Source organism: Polistes dominula, unplaced genomic scaffold (assembly GCF_049000335.1).
Source record: "Polistes dominula isolate Pdom_NZ unplaced genomic scaffold, Pdom_raw_medaka contig_80, whole genome shotgun sequence".
NCBI lineage: Eukaryota > Metazoa > Arthropoda > Insecta > Hymenoptera > Vespidae > Polistes > Polistes dominula.
Genome location: NW_028301111.1, coordinates 1,967,129 through 1,988,844, shown reverse-complemented (window position 1 = coordinate 1,988,844; position 21,716 = coordinate 1,967,129). Strand labels below are relative to the sequence as shown.

Sequence of the window (21,716 nt, the reverse complement as noted above, 5' to 3'; positions counted from 1 at the left end):
TTTTTATACATATAATATATATATATATATATATATATATAGATATATAAAAGAAAAAGGTAAAATGGCACGTTTAATATAAGTAATATATTTTTTTGTCAAATGTTTGTTTGTTCTTTTTAAATGTTAAGTAATATAAAATATATATTATTAAATATATTTCTCTAATGTTGTTTTTTTTTTTTTATATTATACAAAACATATTATCATTATTTGGCACTTTATTATTATTTTGGCACATGACGATTATCTTTGGTTAATATTAATAATTATTTCGTTAACAAGCTCCCTTATCCCTTACACACATAAGTAAAAAATAAAATAAACAAATGCACAATTTTTTTGGTGAACAATAAAATACAATAATAAAATATTACCAAAAATAAAAATAATATTTATAATGAAAAAAAATGACCTAATCCCTGAAAAAAATCTTGTGGCTTATGCATTTTGCATTTTATAAAAATAAAAAAAAATAAAAAAAGACAGCAAAAAATAATTATATATCTGTCTTTCTCTCTTTTTTCACACTTACAGGGCATTTTAATAATCCGTCGATATAAATCGTTGGAATTGGAATAAAGTTATGATAATTTGATGAAGAAAATGTAATAAATTACTACAAATAGGTATATGGAGAAATTATTTTTCACAGCGGACGAACATCCTGGAAGATTATAATAAATTGTTCGATTGTTGACACTTTGGGTTGGTCGATAATTAAATTTCAATGTTCCATCGGGTGATTCGATGTTTTGTAAAACTTCCAACTAAATAAATCAAACCAATTTCAATTAATATTAATAACAATAATATTAGTAATGCTAAATATATAAATACTCAATATATATATATATTATTTATTATTATTTTCATTAAATCCTAATTAATATTCGTTTAATATTTTCAATATTCGATTTAATAATAATGATATTAAATATATTATTGTCTTACTTGTTGTTCAGATACCGTAAGTGTATCTTTCATTATGAACCATGTTACTACTTCTTTACAATCAGGTGTAGTTAATGATCCTTTGTACGTGTAATAATTTTGACAATTTTTTGGAAGAAGTAATTCTGGTATTACTTCACCATTTATTCTTACAAAACTAGCACCGACCCATTCTGTTACTGATTTTGCTCCACTTATTATTGGCTCTAATCCTTCGTTATTATTCTCACCCATCTACAATGATTATTATTAATAATAATAAAATGTTTTATTCTTTTTTTTTTGGTTTCCTATACTCCCCCACCATCATCATCATCAACACCACCACCATTTTTTTATCACTTAACACGTTCGTGGAAAGTTTTCTTTTCAAACTAATTTGTTATAGTTTTAAAATTCAATTAAACAATATTTTTATAATAGTAATTATTAATTAAATATACAAAAAATGTTAATATCATTTAGTGATTACTTTGAAGTAAAATAATAATTAGAAACAAGCTTAGGAATTTTAATTTTTATATAAAAATTTAGTGTCCTAATGTTTGTCTGTTAATAAATCAGAAATTACAGAACCAATCTTAATGAAATTTTGTTTATTTTGTGTGATTTTCTTCAAGCTAGAATATAGCATAATTCTTACCGCGTTTATTTTTTATTTTTTATCGCATATTTTAGAATTTTTTATGTATACGTCATCTATCTCTCTAAGAACTGTAAATTTGCATTAGGTGGTGTATTTTATTTCAAATATTAAAATTTACATACGACCAAATCTTACTTTTTCTATATTTATGTATTATTATTTTCTGTGCTATTATAATGACCTAAATATTTCAGAATAATATAAAATCAATATTTTATAACAGAACTACTGCAAAACGAGGCCACAGTATCCTATATATATACAAAATAAACTAAATAAGGATTTTTAAAGCAAAAACTTCTAAAAAATGCGAGTGATCTGAAAAGAAAATAAACGCGGCCGGTCAGGAAACAGAGCTAGGGAACAGAGTTATAAAACAGCTGCTATACTACATATTAAGAGAAAAAGACACAACCTTTTCGGAAATCCCTACGGACTTTTCGGAAATCCTTACAGACTTTTCGGAAATCCCTACGGATTTTTCGGAAAAAACCTCACTGCTTTTCGGAAAAAACCTCACTACTTTTCGGAAAAAACGTCACTACTTTTCGGAAGAAACCTCACTACTTTTCGGAAAAAACCTCACTGCTTTTCGGAAAAAACCTTACTACTTTTAGTAAAGTTACTCCAAAAGTGGGGTTTTTTCCGAAAAGTAGTGAGGTTTTTTCCGAAAAGCGGTGAGGTTTTTTCCAAAAAGTAGTAAGGTTTTTTAGAGAGACCCTACGGACTTATCGAAAAGACCCTACGGACTTATCGAAAAGACCCTACGGACTTATCGGAAAGACCCTACGGACTTATCGGAAAGACCCTACGGACTTATCGGAAAGACCCTACGGACTTATCGGAAAAACCCTCACTATTTTTCGGAAAAAACCTCACTACTTTTCGAAAAAACCCCACTTTCGGAGTAACTTTACTAAAAGTAGTAAGGTTTTTTCCGAAAAATAGTGAGGGTTTTTCCGATAAGTCCGTAGGGTCTCTCTAAGTAACCTTATTACTTTTCCGAAAAAACCTCACTACTTTTCGAAAAAACCCCACTAATATCGGAAGAAACCTCACTACTTTTCGGAAAAAACCTCACTGCTTTTCGGAAAAAACCTTACTACTTTTAGTAAAGTTACTCCAAAAGTGGGGTTTTTTCCGAAAAGTAGTGAGGTTTTTTCCGAAAAGTAATAAGGTTACTTAGAGAGACCCTACGGACTTATCGGAAAGACCCTACGGACTTATCGGAAAAAACCTCACTACTTTTCGAAAAAACCCTACTTTCGAAGTAACTTTACTAAAAGTAGTAATGTTTTTTTCTGAAAAATAGTATATATATATATATATAATATAATAGTATATATATATATATATATATATATATATATATATATATATATATATAAATTATATAATATTCACGTATTATGTTTCATAAATTATTTTGAAAACGTTATGCTATTTCATTTATGTTTTTGAACGTGTTTAAAATATAACTGAAAATTCTGTGAGGCAATTTTCTTTTTCTTTTTATCTGTGTATCTATAAATATCTGATACATAATAATTTATTTTTTGTGTATTTTTTGAAATTTATATTACCTCTTAAAAATTTTTCATAAAAGAAAAAATAGAATAATATGTAGGAGTAATTTTACCTCGAATAAAATAGTTAACACGACCAAACCATTTCTGTGTTCAGAAGCAACAAGGTCATTTATGTAATCGTCATTGTAATGAACCAGATGCAATTCCAAAGGATAACGTTTATCGTCAATAGTGTGTTCAGATCCCCAATGAAAATGCATTTGAACGAACGTATAATTAGCTGAGAGATGTTTGATTTCCAATTGCATTGGATACTCGAATAGATCGACTCTTACTGTTGAAAAGAGAAAGAAAAAAAGAATAAAAAAGAATTAGATTAATTTAAACAAAAAATGAAAATAAAATAACAGTTTAAGTAATATTTATGAAAATAATTTAATTAATTATATTCATTTATTTAAATATATTAAAATATATATTTAAATATATAAAAATTCCAATTAAATAAATACAAAATAATTCAAATATATATAATAAATAAAATAATTTAAATATATATATATATAATTTATTATTATAAATAATAATTTATTAATTATTCTATTTAATCACAAAAATATTAATTATAAACTAATAAATGTGTTGATATTAAATTATTTAATAATATAATATTAAATATTGTTAACTTACTTGTATGTCCAGAATTAGTAACTTTTCCAGTAAATGGATGATCGTATCTGATAAATTTTAATTCACCCAAATCTGTATTTATCGTATTTGCAGTTACTATATTAATAGGTGATTGTTGTTTTCCCGTTGAACATGTTCCTGGCCATTTATTAGGCTCTATATAAAAAAAGGGATAAAAAGAAATTAAATTAATAAAATAAATTAACACAATAAATTAATAAAATAAATTATTACTCAAATTTTTTTGTATTTCAGATGTTTCCAAATTGTTATTAAAATTAAATTATGTGCTTCAAAATAAATTAATAAAATTAATTGTTAATCAAATTATTTTGTATTTTAGATTTTTCTTATATTTATGAATTAAAAATACAAATTGTTATTATAATCAATTTTTGTTCAAATATTTCATATATCTGTGAATTAAAAATACTAATTTTTATATTCAATATTTAATTGAATATTGTTTTTAAATTTATTCTTAAACAATAAATCGTACAATTTTAATCGATACATAATTAATAATTATTAATTGGATTTTGTTTTAAATTAATATTTGCTTACTTAATCTCTTAGAATTTTATTTGTTAAAATATTACAATGGTATGAGTGAATTTATATTCAACGAGAAATGTAGGTTACGGTTTTGCTAGAAATAGAATCGTAGACGCTCGAGATATAATTCTTCGTATCACTTTATTTATCATCGTTTAAAACGTGTAGAATATTAATAAATTAAACATTAGTAATTTTTATTAAATTAATAGAAAGAGTCACGTTCAATTGACAACGTGACTACGTGTCGTTACGAGATAATTATTATAATATAATTGAATTTATAAATTTACTTACTTCATATACGTATTTATAATACTTATAAATATTAATTATTGATAATACATCATTTATAAAAAAAAAAACAGTATAACTAAGATAATTAATGAATACTTGATTGACTTAAAAAAAAAGAAAAATATAAAATAAAAATAAAAAACAAAAGATTACAAAAATGATGTCATCACCAATCTGATTTTTATACATCATATATACATCATTTATAAACAAAACAGTATAACTAAGATAATTAATGAATAATTGATTAACTTTAAAAAAAAAAAAAAAAGAAAAATATAAAATAAAAATAAAAAACAAAAGATTACAAAAATGATGTCATCACAAATCTTATCTTTAAACATATATATATATATACATCATCTATAAACAAATGAATAAGTCACATAATTAATGCATAATTAATTAAATATTAAAAAGAAAATAAAATAAAAATAAAAAATATTTAAAAAATATGTTCTTACAAATCTGATCATTTTATCTCTGTCAATTTTATCTATTTTATTATCTTTATTTATTTTCTTATTTATCATAATAATGTTAAGTTATCAATAAACAAGAACAAATACACACAAAAAAGTATATAACATTATCGATTAGTAAATTGTTCTACTTTAAACAACTTATTATCGATAAAAATCGAATGTAAAGTAAAGTTTATATAAAAATAAAAAAACAAAGTTGTTATCATTGTCCTTGATTGTTATCGATTATTATAAAATTATTATCGTTATTTATTATCTATAATATATATATATTAGAAAAATGAATTATTAAAAATTACCATGGTCCCCCCAATAACCCCAATCAGCTGTTCTTCCAATGTGAAATCCTAAAAAAGAAAGAAACAAAATGGAAAACCAATAAATATGAATAAACAATTGCTTAGATAATTGTTTAATATTTGTATGTGTGTATGACACATATTAAAATTATGTTCTTGTTTTTTATTCTTTCTCTCTCTCTTATTCTTTTTCTGACAAATATAAGAAATGATTACGCCATAGTTTCGAAATTTGATTCCATTGAAACGATTACACACACACATATATATACACATGTTCATGTACATGTGCACATATATGTTTACAATGATAGATTTACGATATTTCAAACGGAATTGCCATACCCCTGAATCGAATTCATCAGGAAATGTTAAATTTATCTTGAACGTAATCATTTATCGAAATCGAATAGGTTAATTCAAATTTAACATGACACCCGTTGTAATAATATACTAATTGATTGTTATCTAATGATAATTTATTCTAGAGAAAATTCTATAAGAATTTTTATGTTACTTTAAACGTGATTTTTGCAAATATGAAGAATTTAGTTAATCCAAAAATATTTAGCATCTTTTTTTGTAATTTTTACAAAGATAAGGTTAACCTACAAATGTTTAGCAATTTTTAATTTTTACAAAAATTAAGTTAACCCTTAACGCTCTGAATATTAATTAAGTATCATACTTCGACTGAACAAATTTTAAGTGTCAGATTTAAAATACTACAAAATGACGTCTTAATTTTTATTTTAAATACTACAGTGACACTTGTTAATAACTGAGGAGTATAATCTTTGATTCGTAATAATTACCAATAACGACCCAACGATATATTTGAAGCAGAGCGCCGAAAATCGATGGTGCCTGAGAGGCACACTTAGAACGTTATAGGGTTAACCTAAAATTATTTAGCATTTTTGTAATCTGTAGAAAATGAATTTAAAATAAAAATGTTGAACCTTTTTTTAAACGAACAATGTGAGATTACGTAAACGTTCAATGTGTATTAATAAAAAAGTAAATTAACTTTGTTCAATTAAAAAGGAAATTAAATTTCCTCGTGCAATATAATTCTTGTAATTTTTTATAACCTCAAAGAGGGGTTACGAGGCAAATATTATCATATTATATTTAACCATTAATCGATTAAACATGATTTATACAGCAAAAAAATATGAAGAAGGATTCAAACTAAAAGAAGAAGAAAAAAACAAATATAAAATATATAATATATATTATTCTTTTATAATGAATTTATTCAATGAAATATCAAAACAAGTAATTAAATCTACAACGTGTTAAAAAATAAATCAACTTTGTTGAATTTAAAAAGAAATCAAATTTTGATGCAACATGAAAAAAGAATGGATGTATATTATTGATTGATAATGCATTTATTTAATGAATTATATGTACAAGTAATAGAATCTACAATGAGTTGAAAACAATAAATCAACTTTGTTGAATTTAATAAAAAAACAATTTGCGGTGCAACATGTATGAAAAAAAAATGTATATATATTTATTTACAGTGCATTTATTCTATTAATTATCTGCATAACAAGTTAAAACTACAACGTGTTAAAAAAAAATAAATAAATAAATAAATCAACTTTGTTGAATTTAAAAAGAAGTCCAATTTTGGTGCAACATATATAAAAAAAAAATAAACAATTTATAATATTCGTTACTCATTGATAATAATTTTATTAAATGAAATATCAAAACAAGTAATTAAATCTACAATGTGTTAAAAAATAAATCAACTTTGTTGAATTTAAAAAGAAATCAAATTTTGATATGCAACATGTGTCAAACAAAATATATATTTATATTTATTCATTAAAAGTTCATTTATTCAATAAATTATTTGTAGAAGCATAATAGTTAAATCTATACCTTGTTCAAAAAAAAAAAAAAGAAATCAACTTTGTTCACCTTAGAAAAAAACAAAAATCAAATTTTATTGGAAAAAAATTGTAAAAAAAAATATTATTACATATTATTCATTGATAGTGCATTTATTAAATGAATTATGTAATTTAATTAATAATAAATAAATCTACAACGTGTTAAAAAAATTTAAATCAACTTTGTTAAGTTTAAAAACAAATCAAAAATATCCGAGCAACATGTGTAAAAAAAAATATATATATATATAAATATATATATTTATTCATTAATAGTGCATTTATTCAATGAACTATCAGAAGAAGTAATTGAATGTGCAACGACAGGAAAGAGAATTGACCTCATTGACCGATCATTGTGCCTAAGCACAGATTCATTTGGTCAATCGCGGGAAAAAATACATTACATTAGACGTACGCATTTTTCGTTACACCATTGATACCAGATAACAATAATAATAAGAAGAAATAGAATAATAATAATAATAATAATAATAATAATAATAATAATAATAATAATAATAATGATAATAAGATTAAACGAGATTGAAGATATTCCGAGAATAAAACGATTGATTAAGATTAAGATTTGAATCTATCCTGATTGAAGTACAATCGGATAACGTTAAATAAACGCCGGCGCTTTCGATGATAATAACCATTTATTATTATCTAGGTTTCGAATAGTTCTAAACCAACCAGCAGATTTTAATGAACATAATTCGCGCTTCCGCTTTTTATCATCGGCATGATTTTATTATCCATACTACTTCTCAAAGGTCATCGTAATTTTCATCATCATCATGATCAGAATCATTCGTCGTAGTATTTTTTCGATTATGAATCGTGTATTAATGTATTGTATTAGTGTGTTGTATTAATTAATAATTGTATAAAATTTCTATCTTTTTTTTTTTTTAAATGTAGGGGTAGGAGTAGAAAGGGGGATAATATTGATACAACGAATAAAATTAGTTTTTATCGTAATTTTAGATTATTGGTAAGAAAAATATAATAAAATATATTTAGTTATTAATAATTGCGAAAACTTTAGGTTTTGTTTTAGGGGTAAAAGGGTATACAACAACAACAAAAAATAATTTTTTTTAATAGTTTTACGATGATCTTTGGGAAAAATAAATTATTAGAAATATAAATTAAATTAAAATAATTAAAGTTAAATAAAAATATATTATTAATTAATATAATAATTAATATATATTATATAATTAATATATTATTATTATAATATTTATAACAATAAATTTAATTATATATATTTATTAATAATTTTGCTATCTCTTTCTTTTCATTTAAGAGTGGGGGAAGATGATACAATGAATTAGATTAATTTTTGCCATAGTTTATATGCTATATATATATATATAGTTTATATTACTATATATTATTATTTTTTACTATTATTATATTATAATTCTTATTATTATTTATTATATATATATATATATATATATATATATATATATATTTTTTATATATTTTTTATATTATTATTATGTTAGTTTATATATAGTATATATATATATTAATAATTGTATGAAATTTTTATTTCTTTCTTTTTTTTTTTTTTTGATACAACCAATAAGATAAATTTTTTTTCCAAAAATGATTATTGAAAATTATATGGAAACTGTATACTCATTTATAATGTGTTTCTATTGAAATAAAAGTAAATAAAATAAAAGAAAAAGAAAGAGAATAGAACGCAATAAAATAATCAAGTTAAACGAAGCCACCCCTAATCAAAAAGACAGATAGATAACAAAAGAGAGAGAGAGAGAGAGAGAGAGAAAAGTGAGAATGAAAAAGGATTGTCTTCGTAATCCTTATCTCACGTTACATGAAAATTTAATTTAAAAAAAAATAGAAACAAAATAAAACAAAAAATAACAATCTCTTCCTTGATATTTACGTGTCGATGATTAGAACAAAAAAAAAATGAAATAATGAAGATATTAAATTAAAATTTTTATATTATTTTTAATATTTTCTCATCCCCATTTTTTAATTACCTGTTAAAATTACAAATAACGTCGAATAAATCCACATTTCGTGTTTAAATAAAAAAAAAAAACACTAAAGTGATTTAAAAAAATATAATTTTTTGAAACAAAATAAGGTGGTAGAGGTGGTGGTGGTGGTGGTGGTTTGGGGAGGGGGGTTATTTAGAAAAATAAAATAAATAAAATAAAATAAATTTCTAATAAAAATAACTCAATTATTTTTCTTGTTTGTTTCTAAAAATTGAAATTGAACCACTCGTGTTACACGAAATAAAAAAAAAAAAAAAAAAGGGGTTGACACGCAAAAGTGGACAAATATACACGTTGGGGATCACACATACACATATAAAATAACACACATGGGTGGTTACAGGTACTTTTTTTTGTGTGTGAACAGAATCAAATACGACTGGTTGTATACGCGACTTAAATCTGACTGAATAAACCCTCGAGATTACGTTAGAGAAGAGGAGGAGGAGGTAAAATAGAAGGAGGAGGAGGAGGAGGAGGAGGTGGATGAGGTGGAGGAGGAGGACCCCGACCTATCGACGAGATTTAACGTGTTCAACTTCGTCAAATTACGAGACTGGACGAAGCCAATATGTTGGTGACGAACAAACACGATTCGTGATAACACATCCTCCCTCATTCAATTGACCTGGCCTTTTTAGTTTTAAACTAACCGCTTGTAAAACTATAATTCTTCCTATTATTCACTTTTTTTTTAATCCTAATTTTTTTTGTCTAGTTAACGTATTGTCCTTGTTTGTTTGTTTGTTTTTTTTAATTTAATTTTTATTCTGCTTTAAGTGTACAATCTAATCTTTCTGATGTGTTAATCAACAATGTGGTATTTGGTTGGTTTGATTTGTAAATAATTATTTGATTCATTAATTGTTCCATTTTTATTAACAGACATTAGTATTAGTATTTTTAATTGTAAAAATAGAAAATTAGAAAGAAGATTAAAAAGATGCAATTTTTTCGGTTTTTTTTTGTGTGTGTTTGAATGTTTTTTGAATTTATTGGATTCAATTTCAATTGATCATTAGTTGATGCAATTTTATTTTTTATCATCATTCTATTATTATTATTATTATTATTGCAATAGTTATATGGATTTATTTTTTGTTCATTTTTTATTCCTAAGCAAAAATCTTCATTTAATTTGTTCTCTATTTTATTTTATTACTTTTCTTTTTTTTATTATTATATTGTGTATTATATGTGTTAATTATTATTAGTATTATATTATAATGATATTTATTTGTTCATATTTTATTTCTGGATAAAAATCTTCAGTTATTTTTTTTCACTATTTTGTTTTCTTTATTTTCAATATATTTTGTATTATTCATATTAATTGTTATTAATATTATTATGGTATTTATTGGTTAATTTTTTATTTCTCGATATAAATCTTCATTCATTTTATTCTCTATATTTTATTTTATTTTATTTTTTTATTACCATATTATCTATTATATATTATTATTATTATTATTAATATTATTTTTTGAAATCACGTTACGAGATAATATAAATAAATTTATATTCTTAAAAATATCAGTAATAATATAAAACATCATTGAATTTGACACACAATTAAGATTACAAAAAGATTAAAAAAAAAAAAAAAAAAACTAAACAAACTTTTTACAATACCAAAGAGATAGTAGAACAAATATTCGTATTTTTTCTGTCAATGAAAGATTATTCCTTATTACACAAGTATATATACATATATATATATATACATATGAGATAAATATATTGCAATCTACCCACGTATCTCGTATATCGAATTTCATCAAATAATCATTTTCTTCTCTCACAATTATTATTTCTTTTTTTTTTTCTTTTCTAAGAAATCAAATGATATTAAAGGATATTTTCATTTTGTTGAAAAAAAAAAACTTAAACAATTTCTTTCGTTTATTTATAAAATCAAGCGTAATCACGGATGATGGATTATCTATTTTTCGTTTCTTTCTAAGAAATCAAATGAAATATTTTATTCTTTTTTTTTTTTTTTTTTAAGAGAACATAAACAAAATCTTTCGTTTATTTAAAAAAGATTCTTGTACCATAAACGTAATCAATGATGAGCTCTTTTTTCTGTGTGTTTTTTTTTTATGGTTTTTATCTATAAAACAAAGTTTATATATACAGATCATAGAAACTGGATATTTGGCAACACACAAGTAGTTCGTATCTCGAGTGCAACTATTTCAAGTTACACATGGTAGTAGGCCTATAAAGAAACTTGGTCGAACACTTATTATTCCGAAGATAGAACACTAACATAAGTTCATGAAACTCATCTACTTTTATTCAAGTATTTTTGAATTAATGCCAATAAGTAATCTTAAGTAACATATAAAAACTCCATTTTTTTTTTTTATCATTTTTCATCTCATAAATCTCTTGTGTTATTTTTAAAATTATAATCCATAATTAATATCAACACATTGAGATAGAACAGACACGAAATAATCCAATAAAAAGATAACAAATTAATTCATATCTAAATATTTATTTAATTTTATTTCATTAAATTAATTATGAAAGAGAATGAAAGAAAGAAATACAAATGATTGTTTAAAAGAGATGAATTATAAAATAATAAAAAATTAATTATAAGATTTCTCTGTGTTGAGATAAAAAAAAAACCAAGGATACAAATTAAACACTTTGAACGTACACAAATTGAAAATTTTAGATAAAAAAGAAGAATAAAAAAAAATTGTAATACAAAGAATAAATAAAGACACCCTATATACACGTATAAATGTCATATAAATATATCCAAAGAGAAAAAAAAGATACTAACGATTGAGATAAATTATGATAGAAAATATGTGCACATAGGTTGAAGGTTTGAGATTAAAAGAAGACGAAAAAAATCTAATAGAATAAATAGAGTCACCGTGTATATATATAGTATACGTATAACATATATGATCAAAAGATGAAAAGAGATAGAAATATAAACGAATAAGAAGAGGAAGAAGAAGAAGAAGAAGAGGAAAACACGTTCGGAACGAAAATAGAAATTTGGTTGAGTTAAAATTTGGTTTTAGTTACAGTCAGAAGAGGATAGTTCAACGTAGTATTAAAACGATAGTATTATCTCGTGTTTATTTCTTTTTTTATCTGATTATCTATTAATTAAAAATAATAACAAAATGGTACGTCAAGTATTAAGATCGTCATTAAGAAGTCGTGACAGTTCGTCAACGTCAACCGGTGGACCTGACGCTCGTGAAAGAATAAAAGATTGTTGTCGTAAGTTGGTAGCATTTATGTGTACACAAGTTGGAGTTGGTGGTTTGGTAGTTGGATATGCAATAGTTGGTGCATTTGGTTTTATCATGATTGAAAAACAAAATGTTATAATTGATCCTGATTGTTCACGTAATCAAATACAAAAACAATACGCTGATGTTTTATGGTATAAAACGGCTGGTGATCAAAGTGTCAACATATTCAACAGAACAGCATTTTTCATTGTGTCCAATTCTATTTTGAGAGAATTACAGGACAATTTTACGGCTGCATATTTGAGAAAGAGTTGTAATATCGGTATGACGTCATCGGAACAATGGTCATTCCCAGCAGCATTGATGTTTTGTTTGTCGATATTTACCATGATAGGTTATGGTAATTTGGTACCTAGAACATCATGGGGTAAAGGTGCTACTGTCATGTACGCTGTATTGGGTATACCGTTATACGTATTGTACTTTCTCAATATGGGCAAAATATTGGCACAAACGTTCAGGTGGCTTTACACGAATTTACACGAATGTACGGGACAAAGGAAACCTGGTCAAAGGATTACTGTACCATCAACGGCTTGTCTATGGGTCATATTTGGTTACGTTTTAGTTGGTTCAATTATGTTCGCACAATGGGAAGGTTGGGATCTTTTGGACAGCACCTATTTTTGTGTTACATCGTTGTGTAAGATTGGTATGGGTGATTTTATACCAGGATGGACGTTAGGTGAATCTACGGAAAGCAGTCATACCAAATTGGTCATCAATTTTGTTTATCTTCTTCTTGGTATGGGTTTGATAGCCATGTGTTATAATCTCATGAAAGAGGACGTTTATGTGAAAGCGAGAGAACTCAAGGAACAACTCGATCACGCGATGGACGTTGCTCATCGTAGGATGATTACCTGCTGCCGATCAAAAAGTTTCGTTTGAACATTTTTTTTTATTTACAAAAAAAACACTCCACCTTCCCTGACACCCCACTCTTCATCGTGAAAACTTTAAATGAGGTTTAATTTTTTTTTATGATCTTATTAATAAAATATGTGGAACGATATATATATATAATATATTATTATTATTATTATTATTATTAAAGATAATTTTACTATACGAGATAATAATATGCCATAAGTTTCTTTGACATATGATGGTTGTTTTTTTTATTCTGCATTTTAACTTTTAAGTGGTCACATACGCACACACACATGAATATTATCTTCTTTTTTTGGAATTCATTTTCTTCATAAGTTAAACGAAATTTTTAAGGTTATATACAGGTTATCAGTAATATGGGTTCTGTTTGAATTTATTTGATACAACGATCATATGTGAAATAGTAAATTTACGATTGTGTTAATAATCTTGCTTCCGTGACAATAAATTTTATATTATAGATAAAATATATATACTACATTCCATGTTCAATATTTTTATATGGGTTTAATCAATATTTTAATGATGCCATATTCAAATTTATCATCAAAAAGTTTTATCTGTTTTTAAACATTAAAAAAAAGATTTACACAATTACGTTTACAGATTTATAAAAATAGTTTAATATATTTGCATGAAATCAATAATATAATGTTTAAATTTTTATTATAACATTTATATATTGTTAATAAGAATAAATATATGAATAAAAATGTTAATATATTTATAAAAATAATATTAATTAATTAATATGTCGTTTTTGTCAAGTAATTTCCTATAATTATCAAATATTATATTTTTTTAAAAATAATTATCATTAGAATTATCATTTTATTTATCGTTTGTTGATATTATAGACTTCTTTATAGTCTTTATCATGCATTGTGGTAAAATAGTAGTCTGTAAAAATATGATTTTGTAAGATATCGGTTGAAGTAAAAGTAGAAATCTCTTTTGCCATGTTTAAACTTTTAATATGACATTTATGTATTATTAATAAGAATGATTATAGGAATAGAAATGATAATATTTATATAAAAATATTATGTCATTTTTGATCAAAAATTCCCTATAAGTATCGAATTAAATATATTTTTTAAACGAGTATCATTGAAGTTAGCATCTTATTTATCGTTTGTTGATATTACAGATTTCTTTATAGTTTTTATCATACGTTGGTAAGATATCAGTTGGTAAAATATCGATTGTGGTAAAATTAGAAATCTTTTCTACCATCATCTTTTAAAAACTTAACTCTGATAGTAAAAAATAATCAAATTAATTACTAATCATTAATGAATTAATAAAAGCAATTAAAACCTTATCCTAAAATAGAGAAAACTTCTAAAAAATGAATTTAATTTCTTTAAAAAACCAATTAAAACCAAATTATAATAGTATTATTGACTTTCATCGTACAAACAAAGATAAAATAGTAATTAAATAATGAAAAATCATATATTAAGGGTTAAATAAATTATAAAAAAAAAAATAAAAATGGTAATTATTATACTAAATTTTTTTTATGATAAATCAATTGCAGTAGTCAGACGACTTAAAATATTCTCGATGGTTTTGTTTGTTCGCGACGACAGGTTTTGCCCTTTTGCCGTTTTGGCATCGTTCTTGAATTCTTAAAAAGGGTCGTCGAGCAGTGTTTTTCCGAACTTTCTGAGGTTCAATTTGTTCGGTCAGATCTTCTCTTTACTTGGCACCTGAACATACACAACTGGACTGCAGTTCTCAACGATTTGTCGAATCACTGCAGAAACTAAACTTCCCTCGAGCACCCTTTTCGATTTCACCGTAACTGCGATGGATTCGTACGTGCGAAACCGCAAAGATCTCCCTTGACGCGTTTTTTTTTTTTTGACCAAGATAAAAGATAGAAATAAGAAAAGTTAAGAGAAAAGGAACGAAACAATTTTATAGAAACTTCAGTTTTTAATAAAACTTGTATCTGTAGACATACGAGATATTTAAAAAGGTTAATAATTTATTGTAATAATATTATTGACAAAAAATATAAACAATTGTGTCAACCCTTATCGGTCGTCAGGTTTTTTTTATATTAATGAGTGTCCTAAAAGTTATAAATGGTTTTGATTGAATATTGTTTAACATGCACAAACAAACAAAATTGTTTATTATTAAAAGAATAATTTATTATTTATTAGGAATTATTTATTATTTTTTGAAAGTAATACTACAAATATAAATATAAAATTATTCAATTATTAATAACATATTTTTATTATTGGTAAGTAACTTTCCACGTTTATTAATTTTCGTGTATTTCTACGTGCATTTAAAAACCAAACGTAGTTTTAAAAAAATCCTAGAAACTTGCAAATACCATAAATTTAAATATACAATCTACAATTCAAAATATTATACAAAAAGTTAATAATAAATTAATTTCATAATTTTTTTTAAGAAAAAAAAAAACATCATTTTTTAATTAAACCACTTATGAGTTTTCTTCTTTTTTTATTTTCCTTGTTACGTTCCCATTTCTGAGTTGTTTTTTTTTTTTTTTTTTTATAAGAAAAATTAATTTTAAGATTAAATAATAATAGAAAATGATTATCAACATTTCTACACTTGATTTATTTTCTCGTAGATGCTTGATAGAAAGTTAATTCCCTATTCGCGGTTTACTGTTCGCGAACTTGCATGAGTTAGCCATTAATTTCAAATCCGACATGGTTCGTGTACCTAACGGTTTCAACATAGCACAACTCGACTTTCAGTTTTGATCGAGTTATCGCAATAGAATTTCCTATCCTACGACTACGATCCATCGGCTTGCTTTTATCTCATTCTCGACACACACATTCAAAATTTCACTGTATAGGATGATTCCTTTTATTATCGATCGCACCAAAAGGATTGCGAATGAAATTAAGGGAACAAAAGGAGGAAAATAAAAAAAAAAATGAAAGTGTCTTATTCGAAAGAGTTTTTCATTTTTTTTTGTTAATAATAATTAAATATTATTATATTTTTATTTCATTTGTTTTATCTAAGAATCATTCATTTGTAAAATTCGATTATTTTTAGGTTAATCGAAGACAATTGATAAATTATTTAATTGATATTACTATGAATTAATTATTGGTTTATTATTTAAGCATTTATTATTTAAATATGTATTTAATTTTTAATTTATTACAATTTACTTTAAATTTTTAACAAAAAAATTTAGCTCAAAATTAATGAGTTAATTTATAGGTGAAACGATTTAACATTAAAATTAAAATAAACATTATTAATAATATAATTGAATCCTTCATTTTTGCAAAAAATATTGATTAATCATAGATATTTATTAAAATAATTTAAATTAATTATTTTCTGTATAATTTTTGTCTAAAACTTCGTAGAGACTCATTCGCATATTCGCAATATTCTTAGTTAGCTGGAAGAAAGGGTGAAGAGTTTGGCAAGGATAGGTCTGATCAAGGAAAGAAAAGGAAAGAAGGTAAAAAAAAGGGGGAAAATAAGAAAGGAGGATGGTGGAGAAGGGAGGAGGAAGAGGTGAAACAAAATTTATCTCGATTAAACTTGGAAACTTAAGTTAAGTTTTTCTTTCCTGAGTTTTGCACTAATGGGAGTTTCAGAATGGAAGAAGCACCTCGTCTTGTGCCATATATTAAGAACCGATTTCTATCTTCGTGAAATATTAAGTTTCAAGGATAGAGAAAGACTGTAGGATTCATGAAAAAAATTGAGTTACTGGAAAACTGACTGGACCGGGGATTCGAATCAAGAATCTTTCGTTTTTCGTACGATTGTTCTGTTAATTGAAGTATTCTGGTACATAATAACAATTCTCAACACTTATAAATTTGTATTTTTTTTTATTTTCTAGGCATTTTCAATACTTTTCTTGAAAATAAAATTTAATTACGTGGATCAAATGATGCGAGAAAAATTGATAAACAAAATTGTGCAATTGTGCAACATTTTTGTGTATTACTGACTATAATCGTAAGACATCCAATGTACCATGCGCCATCTACAGTACATTAACGCAATACAATGGCTTAAGAACAACGTACTACGTTTTTTTTTAAGGTTATTTTTAATAAAATGATGTTTAGTAAACTAATACATCAAATTTACATTAAAGAAATATTAAAAATAATTCTAAACTACTAAAATAAAAATTATAATAATTGATATACTTAATGGTTACCTCAACAAAACAAATATTTTATAATTTCATACTTATTAGGTGGACTGTTAAGTAATGTTGTGCTTTCAAACTTTAAATTCAAACGAATAACTTTCTAACAAATTTATATTTTTAATCAATAACATAATCAACCTTGTTATCAACAACCTTTTTTCATCTAGTATGCAAAATTTTTAATATCAAATTGATAAAAATCAATCGTTTTTTGATAAAAATATACGACATTACTTTCTGGTTCACCTAATATTTTTCCTAGTATCAAAATAAATTTACTAACATTTCAAAATAATAATTAAACACAATTAAATAAAAAACCTTAAAAAAAAGTAAACCAAAAAAGACATCAATTACAAAATATTCGATAATATTATATGAGAAGACATTATAGAAATAATAGCTCAATTTATTCTACACCAGCCTGAAATAATTTTTCACTTTTTCTTTTTTTTATTTATTGAAACAAAAAAATATCTTTTTTCCTAACCTCTCTATCATGTACGACAAATTATATTACATCATAAGCAATATATATTTTTCCTCATATCTCGGTTAGGTTTGAAGCTGATGGTGGTGAAGCAGTTCGAAGGGACTGGTAGGAAAAGGGAGGTGATAGGAAGGATTGCAATAGGGAATAGGAGATCGATAACAGTCAAAAGTTTTATCTGGAAAACTAGATATCAGATAGGAAGAAGGTGTAAGAAAAAGAAAAAGGTTCGGTTTGAGAAAATACGTGAGAATTTTTCGTCCAAGCGAGTAATGGCATAGCACGTGCAACTAAGCGTAGGATAGGAGTGGGGGTGAGGCTTGTGGTGGGGGTATTAGAGAAGGAGAAGGGGAAAGGAAGCATCGAATGAACTGTATAAACATTTTACTCGTATTTTACAAATTTTTTTCATTCTATTTTTTTTCTTCAAGTGAAAACTTATTTAGAATAGGAAGTGATTTGAGTGAAAGAGAGAGAGAAAGAGAAAGAGAGAAAGACAGATTGAAACTTTTCTCTCGTTATTTTCATTTTTAGATCTTACACTTTTTTTTGACATAAAATAACGAGAAATTCTTTTTATTTCTTCTTTTTTTTTTTATTCATTTCATATAGTAGCTTATACAGTAACCGAATGTAGCCAACATAGAAGTATAGAAAGGACTTATCTATTAATGTTGGTACTACGAGTTCAAAGGAGGGATCGTAGTTTTGATGGAGGTCCTGTAAAAATTCGTTCTTCTTCTTTTTTTTTTTGTTGAAAGCATTTCATTTTTATTCCCCCCACTCCCTGCCCAGAAAGGTTTTTTCATCTCGAAATACGAGACCACGCGTTGGCGGATGTTTTTTTTATTTTTTCTTCTTCAAAAGATTCTATCGTTTAATAGGTAGAGTAGTATTCTTTTTTTTTAGGTTCGTCTATTTTTTCATATCTTTCTAATCTTTTTGGTCAGTATTTTGTGATAAGTATATATTAATATTTGTTATTACTATTATTTGTTGTTTAACATTTCATTATTTAGGTATATTTTTATTTATATAATACTGTTATACAATTTTTAATTATTTTTATTAATATTTATTAATAATAATTATATTATTATAAATATAAAGAACATCATGTTGTTTCAAAAACATTTGTTTTAATACAAATACTGGTCATTTATTTAAAATATTGATTATCAAAATGAATAAAAAATGGACATAACAAAAAAGTGACATACAGGAATAGAGAAAATAAAATAACAAGAAAAAATACGAAAAGAATGAGAGAAAGAGAAAGAGAAATAGTAAAAAAAAGAGATAGAAAATCGTAAAATGGATAAATAGCGAAATGGATGAAAACTTTGCGAATTGGTCCACGTCTCTTCGGGATATCCGCTGACAAATTGAACGAAACGAACGGGGAAAAAGATTAAGTCCCGCTGTGCTTCACAAATACCTCTCTCTCTCTTTTTCTCGATAACCCCCCACCCCCTACCCCATGGAAAGATAAAAAGATAGGGGTTGGGGAGGGGGTAGTATTGAATAAACCACACATTGAGCTCATGGATTGATCGAGAATTCTGCAAAAAAAAAATGTTCTTTTACTTTTTTTTTTTTTTTTGTAATAATTTACTTAAATACTTTTTTTTTTATATCAAGGAAACAATGATCGATTGTTTAGTTTCGTTTCAAAACATTTGATTGAATAATCAACATGTTGAGCGCCACGTCCGTCACATCTGACTGACACGTTCAATTATTTTTACAATACAAACTAACAACTGTGGCCTGACAGGAATTTCCCTAAAAATTCACATGGCACTCAACGTGTTAAGAAAATAAATTAATATAAAATTGATTTTAACAGTTTAATTTATGGGACTTATGTTCAAAGAAAAGTTCGTGTTCACATTAAAATCAAAAAATATATTAAATGTATAAAGTAAGTACGTATGGTGTACACGCATCCGGTACGTTTCGTGTACGAATCCGATACAAGAAGATCATTGGTATTTTGCCAAATCCTTTTCAATGTAGCGGACTCTTGCATTTAGCTTCTTTCCTCTTCCCCCCCCCCCCCTTCGCCTGCATTTCCTTCGATCACGTTTGGAATAGTAATGCATTGAAAAAAGAAACGGGAAAATAAAAAAAAAAAGAATATTTCTCTACATTCTCCATTTTGTAGGAGTCAAAATTGTATGTATGGTTTTTACAACAGAACTTGATGAAAAAAAAAAAGAAAAAAATATTACACAAATTGTTTTGTTGTTTGTCAAGCATGCAAAGAAATTAATTGCAACAATTAATTGCAAAAAATACTTGGGTGTGTTGACCAATGATAAAGATATAACAAATTTACAGTAAGATTATGACATGTACTGGAGTTTTACAACAAGGATATTTGATATTTAATTAGTTTACTACAGGATACCTTTTAGTTGTCAAACATTTGAGAGAGTTGCCATTTTCTAAGTGGCAAGAAAAAATGTATCCCCCACAGCATATTAGTCTACCTTCGAGTATAAGTGGAATCAAAACAATCCTTTAGACACTACTACCCTAGTTTAGACCACTAGTATCATTATAAACATTATCCAGAGACGTAAAAAGGTTCAAGGAATCCACTGACACCCGTTAGTACCACCCATGGAAAGTTTAGTGTGAATTAAAATCTTCATTTCTTCAAGAACACCTTTATCGATGAATCTGAATCATTATCTTCATAAATCAAGAATGTTTACAACAGTATTTCAAGGTTTGCATTATTATTATTTATGATATAAAAAAAATAATAAAAAATGATTTATGATGTATATGTAGAATAATATAAATTTAAATAATGTTTTCATCTTCATCTTCTTCTTCTTCTGCTTCTTCATCTTCATCTTTTCATTTTTCTTTTGATCGTTGGGGATATCGATTCTACCAAAAAATATACATCATATGATAATCAATACAATTCTTGGAGAATAAATTTTTTTCTATATATATTCTTTTTGTAAAAAGAAATTGAACCCATCGCGTGGATCGTACATGTTCTTCATTTCCATAACAATAGAGACCAAAATCTTCCACTCATTCTCTCATAAAGAAAGAAAACTTTCAATCTCATCCTTCTTTCTCAACACAAATCCTACATAGAAATAAAATGCAAATGTAAATTTAAATCCACAAAATTTATACTATTATATAAAAAATAAATAATACGATGAAACTTAGAACAAATAAAAATAAAAATACATATTATACTATAGTTATCAATAAAGTTCATTAAAAATCAGATAAAATATTAGAACAATTCGATTTCATATATTTAACCTTTCATGGTTTCATTTTAATAAAGTTTTATGAATAAATTATAATTTTTTTTAAAGAAATGATACACATATACTTTAACTTGGATAATTTGCATTAATAAATAATAATAAAGTTAATTATAA

General features: G+C 25.0%; 2 protein-coding genes across 2 annotated transcripts; one reads left to right on the top strand and one right to left on the bottom strand.

Moving 5' to 3' along the window:
- Positions 1-170: 170 nt before the first annotated feature.
- LOC107071691 (putative carbonic anhydrase 3) lies at positions 171-9,838 on the bottom strand. Its single transcript, XM_015330894.2, has 6 exons — positions 9,402-9,838; positions 5,456-5,503; positions 3,820-3,975; positions 3,240-3,463; positions 955-1,188; positions 171-770 (listed from the first exon to the last, which is right to left on the bottom strand). Exons 1-6 carry the CDS (start codon positions 9,436-9,438, stop codon positions 585-587), a joined length of 885 nt encoding a protein of 294 aa, XP_015186380.2. The 5' UTR covers positions 9,439-9,838; the 3' UTR covers positions 171-584.
- Positions 9,839-12,241: 2,403 nt separating this feature from the next.
- On the top strand, positions 12,242-14,186 carry LOC107071680 (TWiK family of potassium channels protein 18). The gene has a single exon (XM_015330871.2). The coding sequence runs from the start codon at positions 12,581-12,583 to the stop codon at positions 13,604-13,606; it is 1,026 nt and encodes a 341-aa protein (XP_015186357.1). The 5' UTR covers positions 12,242-12,580; the 3' UTR covers positions 13,607-14,186.
- The last annotated feature ends 7,530 nt before the right edge of the window (positions 14,187-21,716 follow it).